The following is a 22,361-nucleotide window of genomic DNA, read 5'->3' as shown; positions in this document are numbered from 1 at the left end:
TGTTGAAAATCCTAGCATTCCATGCTTATAGCTTACCCTTTGGAGCCCTCAACTTTTGGTTTCCCAAAATCAAAGGAATTGTAGGCAAATCGGCCTCCATGCAAATAATGACCTTAACATTCTGCTTGATTTGTCAAGAAGTAATGAATAATCAAGATATCTGTCGATCCTATCACAAGATATGGGTTAATGTTTTCTTTTAAAATGAAATGCAATTTCAATGCACTCTTTTTAAGATGAAAGTGTGATCCAATAGGCACAGATTTAATTGGTTTATGAAATGATTAGCCATGGCTCTTGACCGTTGACAAAGAAAAACTTTCCAATAAGAAACAAGTATTAGACGAATTGATTTTGGCTTCTCATCAACTAGTTGGAGCCTTGGACGCTGATCCTACACAGAAGACAGTGTTTTCCATTTTTTTTTTTTTTCCTAATGAGTAACCTACAGATAAGTGACAACTTTTACAGAAACAGTAGAATCCATGATGGAAATCTGGGCAGTACATCGTCATGCATCATGAAAAAATATATACTCCCTGCATAGACAAACACAAATATAGAGACTCTAGTTGGTGATTTTCCAACAGATAAATCCCTTAAAAGATGAACCTCCCAGAAGACAATTTTAATTTAGAGCTCATTTCTGGTTTCAGATCCTGCCTTGTTTGGTAACTCAAAATTAGTTGTTTTTTTGTTTCCCCTTTGAGCTAAAGCTTATTACGTTCCTCTGGATCATTCTATGTATACGACATTCGGATGGGAATTCCTGTTAGGGCCCTGCCCAATTGCCTATAATTTTACCACAAGATATGCAGAAGATTCACCCACAAATTGCACAAGCTCTATGAAAGCAAGTCAGATGATAGTTCTTAGGGGATGTTTGATTCAAGAATGGATTCCACTCCCTTATCCCAATGATCTTCTCAATGAATTTTCTTGATTTATATGTTATATTACATTTCTGACGATCGACTTATGAATAGCAAATAAACATGATACTATTGTTGCATTTTGTTAGAATTTTGCTAAGCCCTCTTTTCTTCTTGAAATGCACAATTAATTGAGTGATACAAAGCTTTGTGGAAAGAAAAAGATACTTCTATAATTTTCCCAAAAGACTAGAAACATAAGGAAGTGTTTCAAACAGGATGGTGATACATTTCTTAACTTGCTAATTAAATCATGTGTTAGTACCCTCTATCACATATAAAGTAGAGGCTAGTTAAAGACAAAACAAAACTAGAGGCCATTTCAGCGACTGAATTATACCCACAAGGTGAGGTTGGGTCTGATTGCACTATAAAGTTCGTCAAAGCAAACAGACGACATTCATTCTGTATATGTCACTTGTTCAATCTGGTGCAAAAGCACTTGTGAATTTTTTTTTTTTTTTTTAAATTTTGACTCATAATTACATTCACATGGCTCCATTCAAGTACTCTAATATTGAAACTAAGACCGGCCTGAAAGTATGCCTTTTGAAACCAAGTCTACATGAGTTGTGGTTGGTGGCTTCCAATCTTGCCCGTTCATCCGCAAATTCGCTTTATGCTTATCTTAAGCCCTAAAAACTAGCATCATCATGACGATGCAACAAGGAGAGCTTAAACAGGCAAGAGTAAGAGTTTTGATCCAAAATATCATCACTAGGACATGTGCTTGTTCTTATGGTGACGGTCTAGAGATTTCTTCACATTAGCGGGTTTGAAAACACGTTAATTTTAGGGGTTGATCTTAACTTTCGTTTGATTTATCAAGGAGATTATCTGCACTAAACCCATAATACTAGGACGTCCATGCATCCCAATATGTCGCCAAAACCATTCAAGAGAAAATTTGAACGTATTTCTCGACATATTTGTCAATGTCAAATTTTTGTCGATCTGACAAGGCAGCTTGGCTGGTCGGACGAACGCCCCCATGTATACAGAGGGACAGGTTCCTGATGCACTGAACAAAGAAGTCGCAATCGGCTTAAAAGCAAAACAATAAGAGAACGAACAATCAGTGGGCTGAAGATGGTGGAAGCATGCTCTTTCATTTTCTGGGTCCAGACCACTTGGAAGTTAGAATAGGAATGATGGATGGACAGAGTTTGAAGTTTATGTTAGGCAATTCTATGATTAGCAGCAGCGGAAGTGGAAGTGTGGAACCACTGCAATCTCCTTGCTACACTTGTACAAAGGCCGAAGAATGTGGGGGAAGTGCAAGCCAAGCATCAAGAAAATTAACATTACACCAACAAACCAGCAGCTCTAACTGATAAACCAAAAAAGGGGCGTGCAAAAAGTGATCACAAACACAACATATTGTCAAATCACCTATGTCCGAAACTTTCCAGATGTCCCAGTGACATAAATCTGGGAAAAGTAGTAATTCAGGATAGTGGACTACAGCTCTTACGCAATCTCCATATAGCGCCTATCATGACAATCAGCTCCAATAAGGCAACAAGTACTTCAACAAAAGCCACAGGCGAATATGGAGATGCGGAGTGAATATGCTCAGTAGAGAGAGAAACTACTGAAAGTGCCAAAACAGTAGGCTTTCTTGTGTCTATAATTACAGACCCTCAGTGTTGATATGATCATATGAAGTACTTTTTGCATCATCAATAAGATAATTGTATCATTAAGGTACCTTAAGTTTTAAAGCTCTACAAGGACACAGCATCATATTTCTGGAATGCTCAAGTGAAGGACTGAAGTACACAAATTCTCTGAACTCCAGGCAAACATCTGAAGGAATGTTGACAATAATTTTTTGAAACCGAGCTGTAAAATCCTTTGTAACCAAGTGATCGGCTTACCGAATCACAAGCAACAGGAAAGCAGAACCACATTAATGATACAGCGAAACTAAGTATAAGCATGACAAAGGAGTTCATCCAGAGAAATAGCCTTGTTCATGAATTGCCGGAAAAAGGTGAATGCCAGAAGTAACTGTCACTGCAGAACAGGTGTGCTATCCGTGTATGAAATTTTCATATATTCTTCACTAGAAAATTTACACCCTGAAGGCAACTTGAAGCTACCAACTGTTTCACCGATCCTTTTTACAATGGCTTCAAATAAGTTGTGCCTTCCTCAAGTCAGATACAACTCCTCTATCTTCGCTGCCCCTTTCATTGTAAAGAACCTTCACAATAAAACGAGATAATGTACTATTAGTTGCCCGAAAGCTAAAAAACGAATTACATTAAAAGTCAATTGGTTTTCTCGAGTACCTTATCAATAATTCCATATTCAACAGCCTCACTTGGACTGAAGTACTTCGGCCGCCTTATGTCAGCTTCAATCTGCTCAAGCGATTTTCCTGTGTGCTTTGAATATAGTTTGACCTTCACAAAAAGGTAAAAGGGACAGCATGTTCAGCCGCAAGAATGTAGTCTAATGAAAAACCATGAAGGTAGGCACCATGTTGCCATCACATATGTCAGTCTGCTGGAATTAAAAACATCGTGATATGGAGAGTATAAAGAAAGAGCAACACGTAATAACTATCTATACAAGTGCAAAGATAGAAAGGAAGAAAGCTGGACATCAGGCTAGCTTATTCAACTTTCTGCATTAGAGATCTCAGATGACACAGTAAACATGAGCTTGCCAAAATAATGGTACTAGAGAAGACACTCATAAAGGCATGCCGTTTTGGCACACAAGTGAGGAAGTACCGCAAAGTAGTCCCGTCCAAAGGTGTCCAATATGTAATAACAGACAAACAGGAGAAACAATGACATAAATGAGAGTCTATTTACCAGCTCCGCCTTCACATTCTTTACTTCTTTCCTCATAAGGTCAACATCTGTTGCTTGACCTTGAAATCTACCAATTGGCTGCAAACAAAGATTAAAATATCTTAATTTCATCCAAAAGGAAGTATAACCAAGCTAAACTATTACTACCAATAACAAGGCTGATAACCATTTCGATGACACTCGGGCACAAAATATAATGTACTAATTTTGCAGCTACAATCTCAGAATAAAATCTTTTCTCTTTTTCTGTGTCTTACAGATATATCAATCAGGAAGCACCACCTAGAGCTATGACAATTAATATTAATAAGATAAGGATGATGACAACGACTATCTGCATGTTGGCACAGGAAAGTATTTACTCATTATTCATGCTACAATCTCAAACTAATTTCCTGTTCTTGTTACTCTTTTCACATAGATACATTTCGTATATAATTACACAGAAAGACAGAGACAGACGCAAAGGTAAAGCTAGAATGTAACAATAGAAAAATGAGGAAAGAAGAAAAAAGGGGTACGGAAGCCATTAAAATCTGAATACCTGCTTTATCATTATAGTTGATGAGGGCAAGGCAGAACGATTTCCCTTTGCACCAGCAGCCAAGAGCAATGCAGCCTCTCCCCAAGCATTGCCAACACAGAGGGTGAAAATTGGTGGCTTCACATACCTGTGCAGAAAATTCAGACCTGCCTAAGAATCTAAAGGAGACATGTACGTTCAATCAGAAAAGTTTCTCCAATCCCCATTTGGTACTAATATAGAAACTTTGGGTAACTTTGTACAGTCTCACTTGTTTCATAAAAATAACAAAACTCCACATATGCAAAATCACCATTTCTTAAATTTAAATGAGTTACATTGAATGCCCAGCACAAGAAATAAGCATGGGCTTTGAGTGCAATGGCAGGATCAGATGCCACAACTACACCCATGGCTATCAATTACTCATTAAGTAGCAGCAAGAGTATTGAATTAGTTAATACTCTTTTGCACTAATTATTGACATACTATTTACTGTCTTATAATTGAAACCCATATGTTGCATTAAGTTGTGCTCTGCAGAAGGCATTTCTGAAACGCATGCAAATTTAAAAACTCATTACAACCTTATCAGAACATTTTGTCAATTAGGAGCAGCTAATGATTTCATTACCCCATGACATCATAAATTGCAAAAGCCTCTGTTTCATATCCCAGCTTCTCTCCATCCTGCAACAGAAAGCACACACTTTCAGTCACATTGCATATTTCTTCCCTGCATTTTCATTTCCAACTTTTACATGAGTGTGCTAAATTTCAGCGAGCCCAAAAGTTCCCAGATCCTTCAAGCCCAAGTTCGTCATAAATGCATATTAGTCAAGCAAATTACATTTTTACAGAATGGGATAAAGAATCCATCCAGAAATGGCCTAAAATAGAAAAACTTTCAGATTCCGAACCCTCCAAGAAGAGTCTGAGTTTTACTAAGGTCCAATCATAAATTTAAAAGTATGTATAAATTTTTTAAGATAGTAGGTACATCAGGTTCTAACCTTGGTTGTCCCCGTTGAGTTTATGTAAAGATAAATTGGCTTTTGCTCATCTTCATACTGAAGGTAAAGAAATTCTGCTAATATAAGTTCAGTGACAGATGGAACCAACGACATGCCCAAGTAGACAATACGATTCTTATACAAGTAAGATGCTAAATCTGGTGGAGGTTGCTCCCATGCACTTCCCCTTGAAAATGGAATGACCTATATGAAGAAATAAGACAGGGTAAGCATACAAAAGAGCTAAGACACTAACATGGAGATCAAATGCTTTGTTGCTTAAATAGCTATTAAAGGTGACAACAAAAATTCAATAATTCAACCTAAGGATCTGAAGCTATCAAATCACCACAATAACCATAGATGGTGTATTCGATCAACAACTTGGATGCAAAAAGACTTGGCCATCTCACAGAAAGAGGCTACAGCATAACTTCTTTTCAAATCATGTCATGGTTCCGCCACTTTACTCTTGTTTGTGTAAAAGTTTCTCAATTTCTCTGATTCTACATTTTAAATCAAATTTCTTGAAAATTTCCGTAACAACTAATTGTCAAATAATAAAAATTTCTACAATTTGAAACGTGCATATTTCATTCAAAAATCCACAATTCCTGTTCAAACACCTTTTTAACATCTCCTCAAACCTATGCCATGTAAAAAGTAAACAACAGAAGTAAAATGCTGCAAGTTCAAACCAACAATTCATTTTCAGATACATAATTCACGAATAGTGGAAATAATTACCTTTTACTACTTTTCCAAATTGTGCCAAAAAATTCACATATTCCACCTTCTCAAAACTTAAAATTATGCTAAAAATGAAGACCACCTTCAACAGCATTAGAGTTTCTGATCAATGCCACGTTAGCAACTACAGCATAAAAAAATAGATAAATAAATAAATAACAATTTAGAAGAATACATAGGGAAACAGAAGGGAAAAACTTACCATGGTCACGACGCCGCGTTTGCCCCCGCGAGAGTAGGAGGGTGAATAAGGGTTGAGAGAAGCGGGACGGATCCTAAGGCCGGAGAAGGCGGCGGAGACGGAGCCGCCGATAGAGGAAGAGGAGAGAAAGGGAGTAGATGGAAGAGAGGGTTTAGTAAGACAAGAGGAAGAAGAAGTTGGAGCGCGTGAAGAGCACGTTTGCGATAGCTTCAATCTTGCGAGTGGGAACGAATGAGAAGCCATGGTAGCGACCTCCATAGCAGTAGCAGCCGAGAAAGAGGGAAGCAAAGTTGTGGAAGTCTACATTTGGGCATTTTATGGCCCGATTTGGCAATTAATTCGGGTGGGTCGTTACCCTATATGATATCTGCCCCCCGATTAATGGCCCAATTGCGCATTTTGGCCTTTAGTCAAACTTTTCAATTAAGCCTCTAAAAAAAGTAAGAAATTTAACTTAGCCCTCTAAAAAGTAAGTGTGTGTCTATATATATATATATATATATTGGCCTATTTAATCTAATGTTTTCACCATTTAATGTTTAAATCATTTAGGAAGAAACTGAAACCTGGTGAGAAAAAGGTTCAAAGGTACTATTTTAGCAATTTTTAGTGCCATTTTTTTTGGCTTGCGTGATTTTCCAAGATAAAAATATTAACTTACAAGATTTTTAATTTGACCTTTTTCTTTTTCTTGAGCCTGGAAAATATTAGTAATAGATAGTCGTGAATGTGGTCTATGCTTTGCGTTACAACTTACAAATGTCTTGCTCTTAAGTTTTTCTTGTAAATTTCCATTGCCTGTAGATTGACAGGCGTTGAAGCTAGCGCTTTTAATGAGCCAAATTGAGCGGAATATTTAGTGTTTAGACTCTATTTGTATATTATATGAATAGGGTTTGAGTTCGACTTGAATATTAAATAAATTATAAGTGTTATTTGAATTTAATTCATTTATTTGTATAAATATGTGAATTCCAGTTCGAGCTTAGCTCGTTCAACTAAACAAGCCGAATTCGACCTTAAACTCGAGTTTGAATTTGAGTTTGGAAATGATTTAATTATAATTTTTAATAAATAATATTTCTTTCATCCCATTGAATGTATCGTGTTTTTCTTTTTTATCTATCCCAAATAAGTGACAATGAAAACTTTCACACATTTCTGTTCCATACCCTTCAACGTGGCAGCCTTTTTTATCTTTTAGTGGGCCCAATTATGCACTTACCAAGAACAAACACTGCACTTAATAGTGCATGACTCCCACGTAAAATGCAAAATAACAATCGTGCATGACACTTTCCTCTAAAGCAATTAGCAATCCCACATCGGTATTGGGGGGGAGGGTTGGGGTTTAGGTTTATAAGTCCCTCACAGGACTCCAAAAGTTGCCGGCTTTTGGAGTTACTGTGGGGAGTTAGATTTGTTTGCCAAAAATTCTTACTTTCGTAAGAAAATGTCAGAAAAAAATTAGCAATCTAGAGACATTTTATTCTTTTGAAGCTCACATGTCTTATCATCATTCATATAAATATATTGAAAGTCAAGCGAGGTATTATTGGAACTTAAACCCGAATCACTTAAAAGTCTGTAGTTTTGATAATAATTGCAAGTCCCGTAGTGCAACATACATTCTGAAACAAGGGGAGTAGTACATTATTTACAATAAGTTTAATTATATTTTTTGGTTTTTAAAAAATAAATAATACTATTATTTATTTTATGTATAATTATTTTTTTAGAAAAATATAATATCTATATTTAATAATATTAAATTTATTTATATTTATATTTATTTATTTATATAATTATATATGTGTTCACAAAATATTCAAATAGCTCGCAAACAAGTTTGTATTCAACTCAATTATTAAATGAGTCTAATATTATGTTTGAATTCCATTCGTTTATGAAACAATCGACCTTTTTTTAAAAAAAAAATTCGAACTAATCGAATATCAACATCTTCGTGAATAGCCCTATTAGTTGAAAGCTCAAATTGAAGCCATGTACATTTCTAACGTTGCTAGCTTGACTTAAATTCTCTTCCCAACCCATGTACTTGCTCAAATTTGAGGGTTGTAAGTAATGATAATATTTTCAAACAAATGACATTTTAGGACAAAAGTCCTCAATAAGAAACTCATGAAATTGTGGTAAAAATAAAAATGTATCCAAATGGCATGAAGATACATAAAGAGTGATAAAGTACGCTTTCTCTTAGTCTGCTTCAACTATTCGATCCTGCTGTTCCACTCGACTTTGTCGGTATATATTACTTAACTGTGTTCCACTCAAAGTCAATCACTCGACTTTTGTCGGAACAAAGTATGTGTTCCGGACAAGCCATAAAAAGGTAACTAAACCACTCCATCCGGTAAATTGTTCATTAGTAAACCAGTTTTGGTGAAAGTTACGCCTCATGTAGTTTATCTTGCGCAAAAAATTATGGATCCGTTTGGATTGGTGTTTTTGCGCTTGTTTTTGAAAAACTGTTTTTCACATTCCAAATGCTACAGTAAATGGGTATTTCAAAAACAACTTAAAAAACACCATATCCAAACAATATATCAAAAACAACTCCAAATATATTTCAATTATGCATATTTAATTTGTATATTTTAATAAGTATATTTCAAATTGTATATTTTAATTATGTATTTTAATATGTATATTTCAATTATATTTTAATATATTTTAATATGTATATTTCAATTATGTATTTTAATATGTATATTTCAATTATGTATATTATATATATATATATTATATTAATATAAATATATTTATTTCAATTATGTATAATATTATATATATTATGTCAATTGAAATAAATATTATATATTTATATAAATACATTTATTTACATATAAATTTATAAATATATTTATGCAATTTTGTTTTATAATATATATTAATATGTATATTTCAATTATGTATATTATAAACAAATTATATTAATATTAATGTATATTATATATATTATACATTTCTAATATTATATATTTATACATACATATTATAAATATTTTATTTTATTTAAAATATATTTTTATATATTTATAATATATTTACATAAATATTATATGTTATATAAATTATATATAATATAATATATTATATATTATACATTTATATAAATGTACATTTATACATAATATATAAATATTTATGTATATTTATAATATACATTTATATTATGTATTATATATAATATAATACATTTATAATACATTTATACATTTATATTAATATACATAATATTAATTTTACATTTATACATAATATTAATACATGTATACATTTATATTAATTATATTAATACATTTCAACATAATATTAAAACATATTTATAATATATTAATTTATACATTTATATTAAATATATTTATAAATTTATATGTAAATAAATGTATTTATATAAATATATAATATTTATTTCAATTGACATAATATATATAATATTATACATAATTGAAATAAATATATTTATATTAATATAATATATATATATATAATATACATAATTGAAATATACATATTAAAATACATAATTGAAATATACATATTAAAATATATTAAAATATAATTGAAATATACATATTAAAATACATAATTAAAATATACAATTTGAAATATACTTATTAAAATATACAAATTAAATATGCATAATTGAAATATATTTGGAGTTGTTTTAGATATATTGTTTGGATATGGTGTTTTTTAAGTTGTTTTTGAAATACACATTTACTGTAGCATTTGGAATGTGAAAAACAGTTTTTCAAAAACAAGCGCAAAAACACCAATCCAAACGGATCCCAAAACTTTGATACTAATATCTTTCGCATGATGGACCCAGTTACCTCGTGCTGCTATGTTTAGATTATAGTTTTATGACAAAAAATTTTTTATATTTTTTATGAATATATTTTTCAATCACCATTTTTTATTTCACATACATCAAATTGTTATAGTAGTATTTTTTTTCCTACGAAACTCTAAAAAAATAGCAATCCACATCATTTCAAACGAAGATTTAGCATAACATTCCTCTAATTTGAAACTGGTATGGAATTGATTCAATTATGGAATCATGAATAGTTATTGGTTCAATTAGTGCATATACATCATGCTCTATACTTTTTTTTTTTTTATAGATAGATATAGATCAATAAAGATTTTTCTAAAGAAGTTTTAGTAAGACCTCTATCAAAGAGTCCATTTAACTTCTAAGGGATCATTAAAAATATTTATAATTTTAAAAAGCATTCATAATTAAAAAAAGCTCATATCATTATTTGAATAAAATTGACAAAAAATACCACATTTGATCATCGTAGAAAAGATAAGTCCTTCTTATGGAGTTTTTCAGTTCATTTCCAAATTACTAGACAAGGTACCTATGTACTAAGCTTGGTTTTTAATGAAAACAGATGACTCTTATGTACAGCATACAAAACATGCTGATTACATGGTTTCTCTAAAAAGTTTCTCAATTTCTCTGATTCTACATTTTAAATCAAATTTCTTGAAAATTTCCGTAACAACTAATTGTCAAATAATAAAAATTTCTACAATTTGAAACGTGCATATTTCATTAAAAAATCCACAATTCTTGTTTAAACACCTTTTTAACATCTCCTCAAACCCATGCCATGTAAAAAGTAAGCAACAGAAGTAAAATGCTGCATGTTCAAACCAACAGTTCAAGCTCATTTTCAGATACATAATTCACGAATAGTGGAAATAATTACCTTTTATTAATTTTCCAAATTGTGCCAAAAAATTTACATATTCCACCTTCTCAAAACTTAAAATTATGCTAAAAATGAAGACCACTTTCATCAACATTGGAGTTTCTTATCTATGCCACGTTAGCAACTACAGCATAAAAAAAAATAGATAAATAAATAAAAAACAACTTTTAGAAGAATACATAGGGAAACAGAAGGGAAAATTTTACCATGGTCACGACGCCACGTTTGCCCCCGCGAGAGTAGGAGGGTGAATAAGGGTTGAGAGAAGCGGGACGGATTCTAAGGCCGGAGAAGGCGGCGGAGACGGAGCCGCCTAGGGGTGAGCAATTACGGTAATTACCGAATTACCGACCGAAATCGATTTCAATTTGGTAATTCGAATTCGGTAATTCGGTAATTAGGTCGGTAAATCGGTGGTATCGAATTAGTAAGAATCGAATTATGGTCGAATTTGGTTTTGGGGTTTTTGAATTCGGATTTACAGAATTCGAATTTAATTCGGTAAAACGGTAAAATATTACCATTTTCAAATTCGAAATTCCGAATAATATTATACCTCAAGCTTTTGTCGGATGTTCCAATTTCAGACTTTCAGTACCCTAAATTAGCATTCGTTGTAATTTCACTATTTCTGCTCTCCTCTTTCTCTCGTTCCTTTGCGCCGTCGCCCACTGAAGTCTAAGCCAAGCTGTTTGCCTGTTTCTGAGTTTCTTCTCTCCTCAACTGAAGATACTTTCTCAGTTTGACAGCTTCTCCTTTCCTCTCCTCAACTACAGAAGCCTCCTCCAGCCGGTTCTCTCCAGTCTCCATACTCACTCCTCCAGCCTCCTCCAGTCTCCAGTCTCCAGTCTCCTTAGCATTCGTTCCAAGATTTAGGGTTTGTTTCCTCTCCCTCTCTCTCTTTCTCACACATTTCTTTTGGGGCTCGGCTTGTTTTGTCCATTTTGCTATTTTTTCCTCTATTAAAATGGAAACTAACAAATGAATTCTGCGTGTAAATTTACCTTTGTATCGAATTATTCTTCCTGGCTGTTCCTTTTGTTCTATTGAACTGATTTTTTATGGTTTTTTCTTCCTGGCTGATGCTCCACTATTGTGTCGGATTAATCATTTATGGCTTTTTTTTTAATTTTTGAAGTGAGAGAATTTAGTTAATTACTTAATTTACAGTTACATCGTCCATCAAGTGCACGACCTTACAAATCGAACTGCCATCACTGAGTAGTAGATTCTGATTGTATGCAGCCTATCTATTGATTCGACAGTAAGGCCCCAAATTAGATTTTTCCCCTCTTTCAATGGTGATTCTTCTCTCATAATCAGATGTAATGTAATATGCTTCGGAAAAAAAAAACTGGTCTGAAAGTTGCAATTTCACAAAGTAGTTCTGAGCTATGGTCGTTGTGCAGTTCTGGTTGAGTATGTTGATTAATGTCTGAAACTTTGTTCTGGTTTTAGCTTACTGAACTCATCTGATGCATGAAACCAATGATGGTTCAGAATCATGTAGTATTACATATTTATCTAATAGGTTTAAGATGAACACATAAATTTTGATGGATTAGTATACTTTTAGAGATTATTCCTACTTTTCCACTTTGAATATGTGAATAATAGATTTCAGGGTCGTATTATTCTTTAGAAGCTATGAGCAAATTTTCTCAAAATATCTTGGATTGGATATGAAATTAGACCTACTGAGGTCAGTGAGAAAAAGCAATTATATACCTTTTCTGACTTGTGAAATCTTTGTGCTGTGTCCTTGTTCTGGCCAAAGGTTTCAAGTGCTGGCACACTGAAGCTATGTCTACTACTGAGGGTGAGAGTAATCCAAGTTGCAATGAGCTGGAACAAGAAGGATCATCTGGAACTCTTCCTCCTAGTCCTACTACACAAAGCTGCGAAGAATCTGGTTTTGCCAAGAAAAGAGGAGAGTACAAGAAGAGGTCCAAAGCTTGGGATCATTTTCATGTAAAGCATGTGAATGGAGTTCGTCATGCAATTTGCAAGTACTGTGACAAGGACATAGCTGCGGATCCCAAAAGTCATGGTACGACTCCCCTTAATACTCATGTAGCTAAATGTCCTCTAAATCCTAAAAATAAGCACACTGGCCAGGCTACTTTGTGTTTGGGTGAAACTGAAACCTTAGCGGGAGAGGTTAAAGGGGCACTCATAAGTTGGAAATTTGATGCGGAAGCGATTAGAAAAAGCTTAGCTTATATGGTAATTGTTGATGAGTTGCCATTTAAACATGTAGAGGGTAGAGGCTTTCAATATATGATGCGGACTGCTTGTCCATCATTTAAAATTCCTTCGAGATTGACTATTTCTAGAGATTGCTATCAGCTGTATTTAGATGAAAAAACTAAGTTGAAACAACTCTTGAAGAATAACAGTGGCAGAATTTGTCTAACCACAGATTCTTGGACATCCATTCAAAGGATAAACTATATGTGCCTCACTGCCCATTTCATAGATAATGATTGGAAACTGAACAAAAAGATCCTAAATTTCTGTCCTATTGCTAGTCACAAGGGAACTGAAGTTGGTAAGGCCATAGAAAAGTGTCTACTAGAATGGGGAGTTGATGATATCCTAACTGTCACAGTTGACAATGCAAGTTCCAATGATGTAGCTGTCCACTATTTACGAGGAAAGCTTCAAAATTGGGGAAAAGTTGTGTTAGGGGGGAAATGGACTCATGTGAGGTGTGTAGCTCACATAGTGAATCTAATTGTTAATGATGGCATCAAAAAATTTGGGGATTCAGTTGATTGTATCAGGGCAGCAGTTAGATATGTTAGACAGTCACCTTCTAGATTGAAAAAATTCAAGGAGTGTGTTGAAATTGAAAAAATTGAATGCAAAAGATTGCTCTGTTTAGATGTACCTACTAGGTGGAATTCTACATATCTAATGCTAGACACAGCTCAAAGGTTTGAGCGAGCTTTTGAGAGGTTTGAGGAGCAGGATCCTTATATGCTTCAAGAGTTAGAAAATCTGCCAACAAAATCTGATTGGACAAAAGCTAGATTCTTGGTGATTTTTTTGGAAAACTTTTATCAGCTAACTGTGAAGGTTTCCGGTTCCAAATATGTGACTTCAAATAATTTTTTCACTGATATTAGTCACATTCATGGCATTTTAATTGAAATGACAGCAAGTGATAATGATGAATTGAGTTCAATGGCAAGATCAATGAAGGAGAAATATGATAAGTATTGGGGAAAGATTGAAAAGATGAATATGCTGATTTTTATTTCCTCCATTCTTGATCCTCGAACTAAACTTGAATACCTTGAATTTGTGGTTTGTCAAATGTATGGTGAGTCCGATGGTACAACAATAGCTGGCCTTGCAAAAGATGCAATGTTTGAGCTGTTTAATGAATACAAGATGCTCAACACACCCGCCTCTCATGCTTCTTCACTTTCAAGTGATTCTCCAACGAGTAAAATTACATTTCATGGACATGGGAATGCCTCTAAAACAATCACTGATAGGTACAAGTTGGAGTTTAAGAAGAGAAAAATGGAACTTGGGGGTAGGGATGCAAAATCTGAATTAGAGAAGTATTTGAATGAGGATTGTGAGGAAGATGATGAGAGATTTGATATCTTGTTATGGTGGAAGACCAATAGCCTTAGATTCCCAATCCTTTCCAAAGTTGCTCGTGATGTGTTAGCAGTCCCAATTTCTACCGTGGCCTCCGAATCTGCTTTTAGTACCGGAGGTCGTGTTCTTGATACATTTAGGAGTTCTTTGACTCCTAGAATTGTGCAAGGTTTAATATGTGCTCAAGATTGGCTTCGGTCCTCCAAGACAGAATTAAATGTAGAAGAAAATCTGGAAGAGCTTGAAGCCTTCGAATCTGGTAAGCTATCAAAATTTTTATTGCAGAATTTGAAGTATTTCTTTCTTTCTAATAATTGTCTTTATGATACTTTATGAATTTTATTTGTTCTTGCAGAGTTGCTGAAGACTGGAGCTGAACCAACTATAATTGACCTTTGAGAGGTCACAAATGCTGAAGTTTGCATTTTGAGGGTTGAACCAACTCTTGTTGCAAGTTGCAGTTTCAGCGTAATTGGCTTTCTGTATTGCAACTCTTCTTGTGGCTTTCTGGATTCTGGATTGTGGATTGCAGTTTCTGGATTCTGGATTGTGGATTGGAGTTTCTGTATTGCAACTCTTCTTGTGGCTGAAGTTGCAGTTTCTGAATTGCAGTTTCTGGATTGTGGATTGCAGTTTGTGGCTTTGTGGCTTTCTAGATTGTGGAATGTGGATTGTGATTTTTGGACAAGTTAATTTAGACTTTTATTTTTGTTTCATTATGATTTCTAGATTGATTTATGATTGTGGATCAGTGGAATTTCTGATTTGTAGCACCAGGGCAACAGTGTGATTTCTGGACTTGTGATTTGTGATGTCTGGATTTGTTTGTCATTTGTGATTTGTTTGTGGATCAGTGTAATTTGTTTGTGGATTTGTTTATGATTTCTGAATTTTAATGATCAATGTGAATTGTGTGTTGTTTTGATTTCGAATTTCTGGAGTGATTTGTGATCAGTTACATTCGAACAATTTGTAAGTTGTGGCTCAGTTCAATAGCATTGCTATTTGCTGATGAAAAATGGGCCGAAGAAGCAGTTTTCTGAATTCGGTAATTCGGTATTTTTTTTGTTTACCGAATTGAATTCGGGTTGAATTCGAATTCGGTAGTCTCTAATTCGAATGCGAATTAGGTCGAATATTTCCAGAACCATTTACCGAAAATTACCGATTTCAAGCTACCGAATTACCGAATTCGAATTCGCTGCTCACCCCTAGAGCCGCCGATAGAGGAAGAGGAGAGAAAGGGAGTAGATGGAAGAGAGGGTTTAGTAAGACAAGAGGAAGAAGAAGTTGGAGCGCGTGAAGAGCACGTTTGCGATAGCTTCAATCTTGCGAGCGGGAACGAATGAGAAGCCATGGTAGCGACCTCCATAGCAGTAGCAGCTGCGAAAGAGGGAAGCAAAGATGTGGAAGTCTACATTTGGGCATATTATGGCCCGATTTGGCAATTAATTCGGGTGGGTCGTTACCCTATATGATATCTGCCCCGATTAATGGCCCAGTTGCGCTTTTTGGCCTTTCAAAGTAGTCAGACTTTTCAATTAAGCCTCTAAAAAAGTAAGAAATTTAAACTTAGCCCTCCAAAAAGTATATATGTGTGTGTCCGTATATATGTGTGTGTGTATATATAAATTTTGGCCTATTTAATCTAATGTTTTCAACATATAATGTTTAAATCATTTAGGAAGAAACTGGAACCTGGTGAGAAAAAGGTTCAAAGGTACTATTTTAGCAATTTTTAATGCCTTTTTTTTTTTTGCTCGCGTAACTTTCAAAGATAAAAATATTAACTCACAAGACTTTTAATTTGACATTATTCTTTTTCTTGAGCATGCAAAATATTACTAGTAAATTAGTAATAGATAGTCATGAATGTGGCCTATGCTTTGTGTTACAAATGTCTTGCTCTTAAGTTTTTCTTGTAAATTTCCACTGCTTGTAGATTGATAGGCATTGAAGCTAGAGCTTTTAATGAGTCAAATTGAACCGAATTTAGTGTTTAGACTCTATTTGTATATTATATGAATAAGGTTCGAATTTGACTTGAATATTAGACGAATTTCAAGTGTTATTTGAATTCGATTATTTATTTATATAAATATGTGAATTCGAGTTTGAACTGAGCTTGTTCAACTAAACGAGTCAAATTCGACCTCAACCTCAAACTCAAGCTTGAATTTGAGTTTGGAGATGACTTAATTATAATTTTTAATAAATAATACTCCCTTGTCCAATTTAAAGTGTTGTACTTTTTTTTTTTCCTTTTTTATCTGTTTCAAAATGATTGTCACTTACCAAATTTGGCAACGAAAACTTTCACACATTTTTGTTTCATACCTTTAATGTGCCCACTCTTTTTAATCTTTTAAAGGGCTCAATCATGCACTTACCAAGTACAAACATTGCACTTAACAGTACATAACTCCCACATGAAATGCAAATAACAATCGTACATAACACTTCCCTCTAAAGTAGGAGACATTTCATTCTTTTGGGTCCCACATGTCTTATCACAACTAGTGACCTTTTTATCATTCAACCACATATGAATACATTATTGAATGTTAAGCAGCGTATTACCGGAACTTAAATCCGAATCATTTAAAAGTTTGCACTATTGATAATAATTGCAAGTCCCGAAATGCAATACTGACTCGATCCCAAAACTACATACAGAGGGAAGGAGCATAGGAAGAGAAAAGAGCCGTTAGGCTCAAAAAATGCACAGCCAATCATCCAAAAATTACACGCACTCACACACTAATCAAAACAACCAGAAACACAAAATGCATCATTACTACTTAAGACCTAAGAGATGGGTTTTAGTGTGAAATTTGATGGTATTTGACCGTTAATATTTCACAGAAGAGAATTTCAGCAAAACAAAAACTTTGGTTGAGTTTTTTTGGAGGGAGGGAAACGAGAGAAGTACAAAGAGGCATGTGACAATAAAGACTGAGACAATGTACTTTCTCGGACGGAAGGAGTAGTACATTATTTAGAATAAGCTTAATTGTATTTCTTGGTTTTAAGAAAATAAGTAATACTACTATATATTTTATGTATAATTACTTGTTTTAGTAAAATATAATATATATATATATATAATAATATTAAATGTATTTATATTTTTATAATTATATATGTATTCACGAACTATTCAAATAACTCATGAGCAAATTTGTATTCAACTCAACTATTAAATGAGTCTAATATTATGTTTGCATTCCATTCGTTTGTTAAACGATCAACCTATTTTTCAAAAAAAATTCGAACTAATCGAATATCAACATCTTCGTGAATAGCTCTATTTGTTGAAAGCTCAAATTGAAGCCATGTACATTTCTAACGTTGCTAGCTTGCCTTAAATTCTCTTCCCCAACCCATGTACTTGCTCAAATTTGAGGGTTGTATGTAATGATAATATTTTCAAACAAATGACGACATTTTACGACAAAAGTCCTCAATAAGAAACTCATGAAATTGTGTTAAAAACAAAAATGTATCCAAATGGCATGAAGATACATAAAGTACGCTTTCTCTTAATCTGCTTCAACTATTCGATCCTGCAGTTCCAAGATTCGTATATATTACTTAACTGTGTTCCACTCAAAGTCAATTACTCGACTTTTGTCGGAATAAAGTATGTGTTCCGAACAAGCCATAAAAAGGTGACTAAACCACTCCGTCTGGTAAATTGCTCATTAGTAAACCAGTTTTAGAGAAAGTTACGCCTCATGTAGTTTATCTTGCGCAAAAAATTAGATAATTAGCATTGCGAGCAAACGTTTTGACATATCAGAATTGCTCATAGCTGCTAAAAAAGCAATGGCAATTTGCATGGCATGACAGGAACAGTAACAATGAAAACCAAAACTATGGCACGACCAACAAAAATGAAAACCAAAACTTTGATACTAATATCTTTCGCATGATGGTCCCAATTACCTCGTGCTGCTATGTTTGGATTATAGTTTTCTATCAAAAAATTTTTACATTTTTCATAAATATATTTTTCAATTATTTTTTTTTTATTTCACATACATCAAATTGTCATAATGGTATTTTTTTTTCCTACGAAACTCTGAAAAATAGCAATCCACATCGTTTCAAACGAAGTTTTAGCATAACATTTCTCTAGTTTGAAACCGGTATGAAATTGATTGAATTATAGAAATCATGAATAATCATTGTTTCAATTAGTGCACATGTACCTCGTACTTTATGCTCTTTTTATAGATAGATATAGATCAATAAAGATTTTTCTAAAGAAGTTTTAGTAAGACCTCTATCAAAGAGTCCATTTAACTTCTAAGGAATCATTAAAAATATTCATAATGTTAAAAAACATTCATAATTTAAAAAAAGCTCAATCATTATTTGAATAAAATTGACAATAAGTACCACATTTGATCATAGTAGAAAAGATAAGTCCTTCATATGGAGTTTTTCAGTTCATTTCCAAATTACTAGACAAGGTACTTACGTACTAAGCTTGGTTTTTAATGAAAACAGATGACTCTTACGTACAGCATACAAAACATGCATGCGCCGCAAGTGATTGCTTTATTCTATCAATCCGTACCGTTATCTTTATCTTTATCCATATCACACGCATGTGTAATATTCTATTATGAACAGGTACTATAAATATACAACTTCTAATCAATGTATAGAGCGTCTCCAAACAGATATCACCAGTTTTATAAGTATACTTTGCTGCTCCTTAATTTGAAACTATTGTACTACAGCCTAGTCATAATTCCATATCTGGCCATTCTTTTTCTAGACAAGATATAGAAGCCCATATTTAGAAAGAGTGGAATATTCATGGAGGAAGCTCTTAACGCTGCTCGCGGAGAAGCTCTTAACACTGCTAGTAGAGAGGGCAACGTTGATGCCTTGTATGATCTGATTCAGCAGGCTCCTGATTTCTTGAGCAGCCCTTTGCACGAAGCTGCAAGAGCGGGGCAAACTAAGTTTGCCATTGAACTGATGGCATTGATGCCGTCATTTGCCAAGCAGCTGAACCCTCAAGGGCTAAGCCCTCTTCATCTGGCAGTAATGTCAGAAGCACATGAACTCGCTGAAGAAAGGGCCAGGAAAAACAAAACTGCGATGGCGCTGATAAAGCTAGACGCCGAGCTGGTCCGAGTAAAAGGGAGGGAAATGATGACTCCTTTGCATTATGCAGTCAGAGAAAATAATCTGGAACTTTTGGCTGAGTTCTTGTGTGCTTGTCCGAAATCCATCAGTGATTTGACGAATGAGCACCAGTCTGCTGTTCATATTGCTGTACAACAGCGAAAGTTCGATGCATTTAAAGTCCTCCTGGGATGGCTCTCGAGAAGGAACAAAGAAGAGGTGCTCCGTTTCAAGGACAGTGATGGAAATACTGCATTGCATATTGCAGTAGCAACGGAACAGTTTGAGGTATACATGTTTCTTGTTTTTTCCTATAGCATCCAAGTATGTAAAATCGATCATGCAGCAACCACTAAAATTATGTGCCTACCAGAAAACATGTTCATGTATTGTAGCAGCCTCAGAACCCTTTAGCTGAGTAGCATTTAGCAATATATGTATACTCAATTCCAACAGTACTGCAATCTAATTTGAATAGGGTGGGTAGAGACCTCATTTCATTAGGTAAAAATATTACTGGATGCAAAAGGCTTTGACTATGCGGGGACAAAATACATAGCTATGGTCATAGGCTGGTATTATCGGCTTCTGTTTATATAACGTTATTAGGCCTAATAGATGAAATTACTTTTCCTTGTACAGGTTGTGAAGAAGTTAATTTCAAAAGTCAAAATAAATTCACTGAATTCAAAAGGATGGACGGCTTGGGACATCGCACATCATAATGGCTCTGATAACATAAAAGAGTTCTTGAAACATCGAGGAGGTAGATCTAAAAATACGCTCCCTGAGAAGGAAGCCCTCCACGAGTTTCTGAAATTAAAACAGGGTTACTTTGAGAGACCAATCGGATTCCTAATTTACGTGGACAAGGAAATGTCCCTGGAAATGCGCAGCTTTATCTTAGTTGTAGCAGTGTTAATTGTCACAGCTACTTTCCAGGCAGCACTCCAGCCTCCAGGTGCGTTTTGGCAAGGGGATGGAGGCACGAGTCAAAAAGTCTCGACATTCAATCGATCTAATAACAGTGCCAAATTCGGCCTACATAATTTTCGAAAACAACAACACAATATGACACGTGTGGTTGGACAAGTTGTCATGAGCCCCAGAAATTTCAGGGCCTTTATGGGAGGAAATACTGTGGCTTTCGTTTCTGCAACTGTGCTGATTTTATTGGTACTCCCTGCTCGGTCTTATATATATAGTCTTCATCTTTCTCTGCTTTTTCTGACCTACACCTATCTCACTGCGGTCGACATCATAGCAGGCCACACTTTGCTTACTAAGTGCTTCATCATTGTTGCCTGGTTATTCATTTGTGGTGTACTTACGTTGAGATTTTACATGCACATTGCCAAGTCAATATTCAATGATGCATGGTGGCTGCCCTGGTTGTATGTACTAGCTACAAAAATTTTCTACCATGTTCCTCCAAACCCGGTGGCTAGAAGTCTTAGTCATTTCGCTAATCGGCTTATGATGCGCCGTAAAGTGAGCGGATTAGAACTGAAGTAATTGACTGAGATGGCAACCAGTGAACCAGGGGATGGACAAAGAGTGGATATTTGATCGTAACATCATGAGTTCCAAGTTCGAAAATTTCCATTCCAGCAGTGTCTCCAGCCAGTGGATGTGTGGGTAGTTTGGTATGTACAACCCTTAATTTGCTTGATGAAATAAGAGGAGAGTGCGATCACTCTTTTAGTTGATTTGTCATCATTAATGTAACAATGCTAAGAAGTGAAATAAGAAATAGGATTAATATATGGATTGTATTTGCAGACTTGATTTGTATCCTCTTCTATATCAATAAAATGCTGGAAAAAGAGTTGGTGTTAACACTCTAAAACAAGATTGAGAATAAAAGAAATTAAGAATGACAGAAAGAAAAAGAAAATTATGACTTGAGCAAAAGTGCAATTATAACACTCTAAAACGAGTATAGTTTACTATTATTGTTACAATCAGGGTTAATTACACTGTGCCCCCTGTAGTATGAAACTTGTTTCATTTTGGCACCTTGAAAAATTTTATCATCACTTGCCCCCTATAGCGAGTGGTCAAAAGGAAATGTTAGTGTAAGTCAAACAACAAGACTAAAATAACCTCCAATCTTTAGTTGAATATTATGTTACCATTCTGGAGTCAAAGGAAAATATTTATGTTGTATTATTACCTTTCTATTTGAGAAACTAGTAACATATGAGCTAGGTGGGAAAAAAAAAAGAACATAGTATTTTTGCATGATTGGATCAAAACATGAGCCACGACGAATTAAACTTTATTCCTCAAATCTTGCTCCAAAGTATTGTGATTCCCTTGCAAGCCTCTTTAGCAAAGAGATGCAGACATATCTGATCAGTTAGAAAAGGAATTGCTGAAATGACAAGCTTATATCATACTCTGCCCCTGCATTTGATAATCTAGTTTGTTGTCTCAAGTTTTACAAGTTCTCTTTTCTTTTTCTTTCTTTTTGACGTGTGTTGTAATAGTTTTTTTATGGTGTAATGTATATAATTTTAAAAAGTTGTTGAAAATGACCGATGATTTCCAAAAAAAAAAGAAAAGAAGGGAGAATATAAAATATAGTGCTAGA

The 22,361-nt window shown here is 34.3% G+C and overlaps 3 protein-coding genes across 3 annotated transcripts; 2 read left to right on the top strand and 1 right to left on the bottom strand.

Moving 5' to 3' along the window:
* Window positions 1-2,293: 2,293 nt before the first annotated feature.
* On the bottom strand, window positions 2,294-6,615 carry LOC140004079 (ATP-dependent Clp protease proteolytic subunit-related protein 4, chloroplastic-like). Its single transcript, XM_072063554.1, has 7 exons — window positions 6,249-6,615; window positions 5,297-5,500; window positions 4,918-4,973; window positions 4,305-4,431; window positions 3,761-3,838; window positions 3,230-3,343; window positions 2,294-3,141 (listed from the first exon to the last, which is right to left on the bottom strand). The coding sequence occupies exons 1-7, from the start codon at window positions 6,504-6,506 to the stop codon at window positions 3,070-3,072; spliced, it is 909 nt and encodes a 302-aa protein (XP_071919655.1). The 5' UTR covers window positions 6,507-6,615; the 3' UTR covers window positions 2,294-3,069.
* A 6,190-nt stretch (window positions 6,616-12,805) lies between these two features.
* LOC140013584 (zinc finger BED domain-containing protein RICESLEEPER 2-like) lies at window positions 12,806-15,410 on the top strand. Its single transcript, XM_072062925.1, has 3 exons — window positions 12,806-14,879; window positions 15,153-15,252; window positions 15,350-15,410. Exons 1-3 carry the CDS (start codon window positions 12,806-12,808, stop codon window positions 15,408-15,410), a joined length of 2,235 nt encoding a protein of 744 aa, XP_071919026.1.
* Window positions 15,411-19,317: 3,907 nt separating this feature from the next.
* LOC113705665 (ankyrin repeat-containing protein BDA1) lies at window positions 19,318-21,604 on the top strand. Its single transcript, XM_027227584.2, has 2 exons — window positions 19,318-20,053; window positions 20,408-21,604. The coding sequence occupies exons 1-2, from the start codon at window positions 19,451-19,453 to the stop codon at window positions 21,278-21,280; spliced, it is 1,476 nt and encodes a 491-aa protein (XP_027083385.1). The 5' UTR covers window positions 19,318-19,450; the 3' UTR covers window positions 21,281-21,604.
* The last annotated feature ends 757 nt before the right edge of the window (window positions 21,605-22,361 follow it).

This window comes from Coffea arabica, chromosome 8c (assembly GCF_036785885.1).
Source record: "Coffea arabica cultivar ET-39 chromosome 8c, Coffea Arabica ET-39 HiFi, whole genome shotgun sequence".
NCBI classification, from domain to species: Eukaryota; Viridiplantae; Streptophyta; class Magnoliopsida; order Gentianales; family Rubiaceae; genus Coffea; species Coffea arabica.
The sequence above is the reverse complement of the archived record's forward strand: the minus strand, read 5'-3'. Positions and strand labels throughout refer to the sequence as shown.

Excerpts from the sequence above, each read along its gene's own strand:
- LOC140013584 (XM_072062925.1), top strand. The coding sequence starts at position 12,806 with ATGTCTACTACTGAGGGTGAGAGTAATCCAAGTTGCAATGAGCTGGAA. Across the intron at positions 14,880-15,152 it reads GCTTGAAGCCTTCGAATCTG|TTTCTGGATTCTGGATTGTG; the intron begins GTAAGCTATCAA and ends TGTGGATTGCAG. Across the intron at positions 15,253-15,349 it reads TTTCTGGATTGTGGATTGCA|ATTGATTTATGATTGTGGAT; the intron begins GTTTGTGGCTTT and ends TATGATTTCTAG.
- LOC140004079 (XM_072063554.1), bottom strand. The coding sequence starts at position 6,506 with ATGGAGGTCGCTACCATGGCTTCTCATTCGTTCCCACTCGCAAGATTG. Across the intron at positions 4,432-4,917 it reads GCAATTTATGATGTCATGGG|GTATGTGAAGCCACCAATTT; the intron begins GTAATGAAATCA and ends TTTTCTGCACAG. Across the intron at positions 3,142-3,229 it reads AATATGGAATTATTGATAAG|GTTCTTTACAATGAAAGGGG; the intron begins GTACTCGAGAAA and ends TTTATTGTGAAG.
- LOC113705665 (XM_027227584.2), top strand. The coding sequence starts at position 19,451 with ATGGAGGAAGCTCTTAACGCTGCTCGCGGAGAAGCTCTTAACACTGCT. Across the intron at positions 20,054-20,407 it reads TAGCAACGGAACAGTTTGAG|GTTGTGAAGAAGTTAATTTC; the intron begins GTATACATGTTT and ends TTCCTTGTACAG.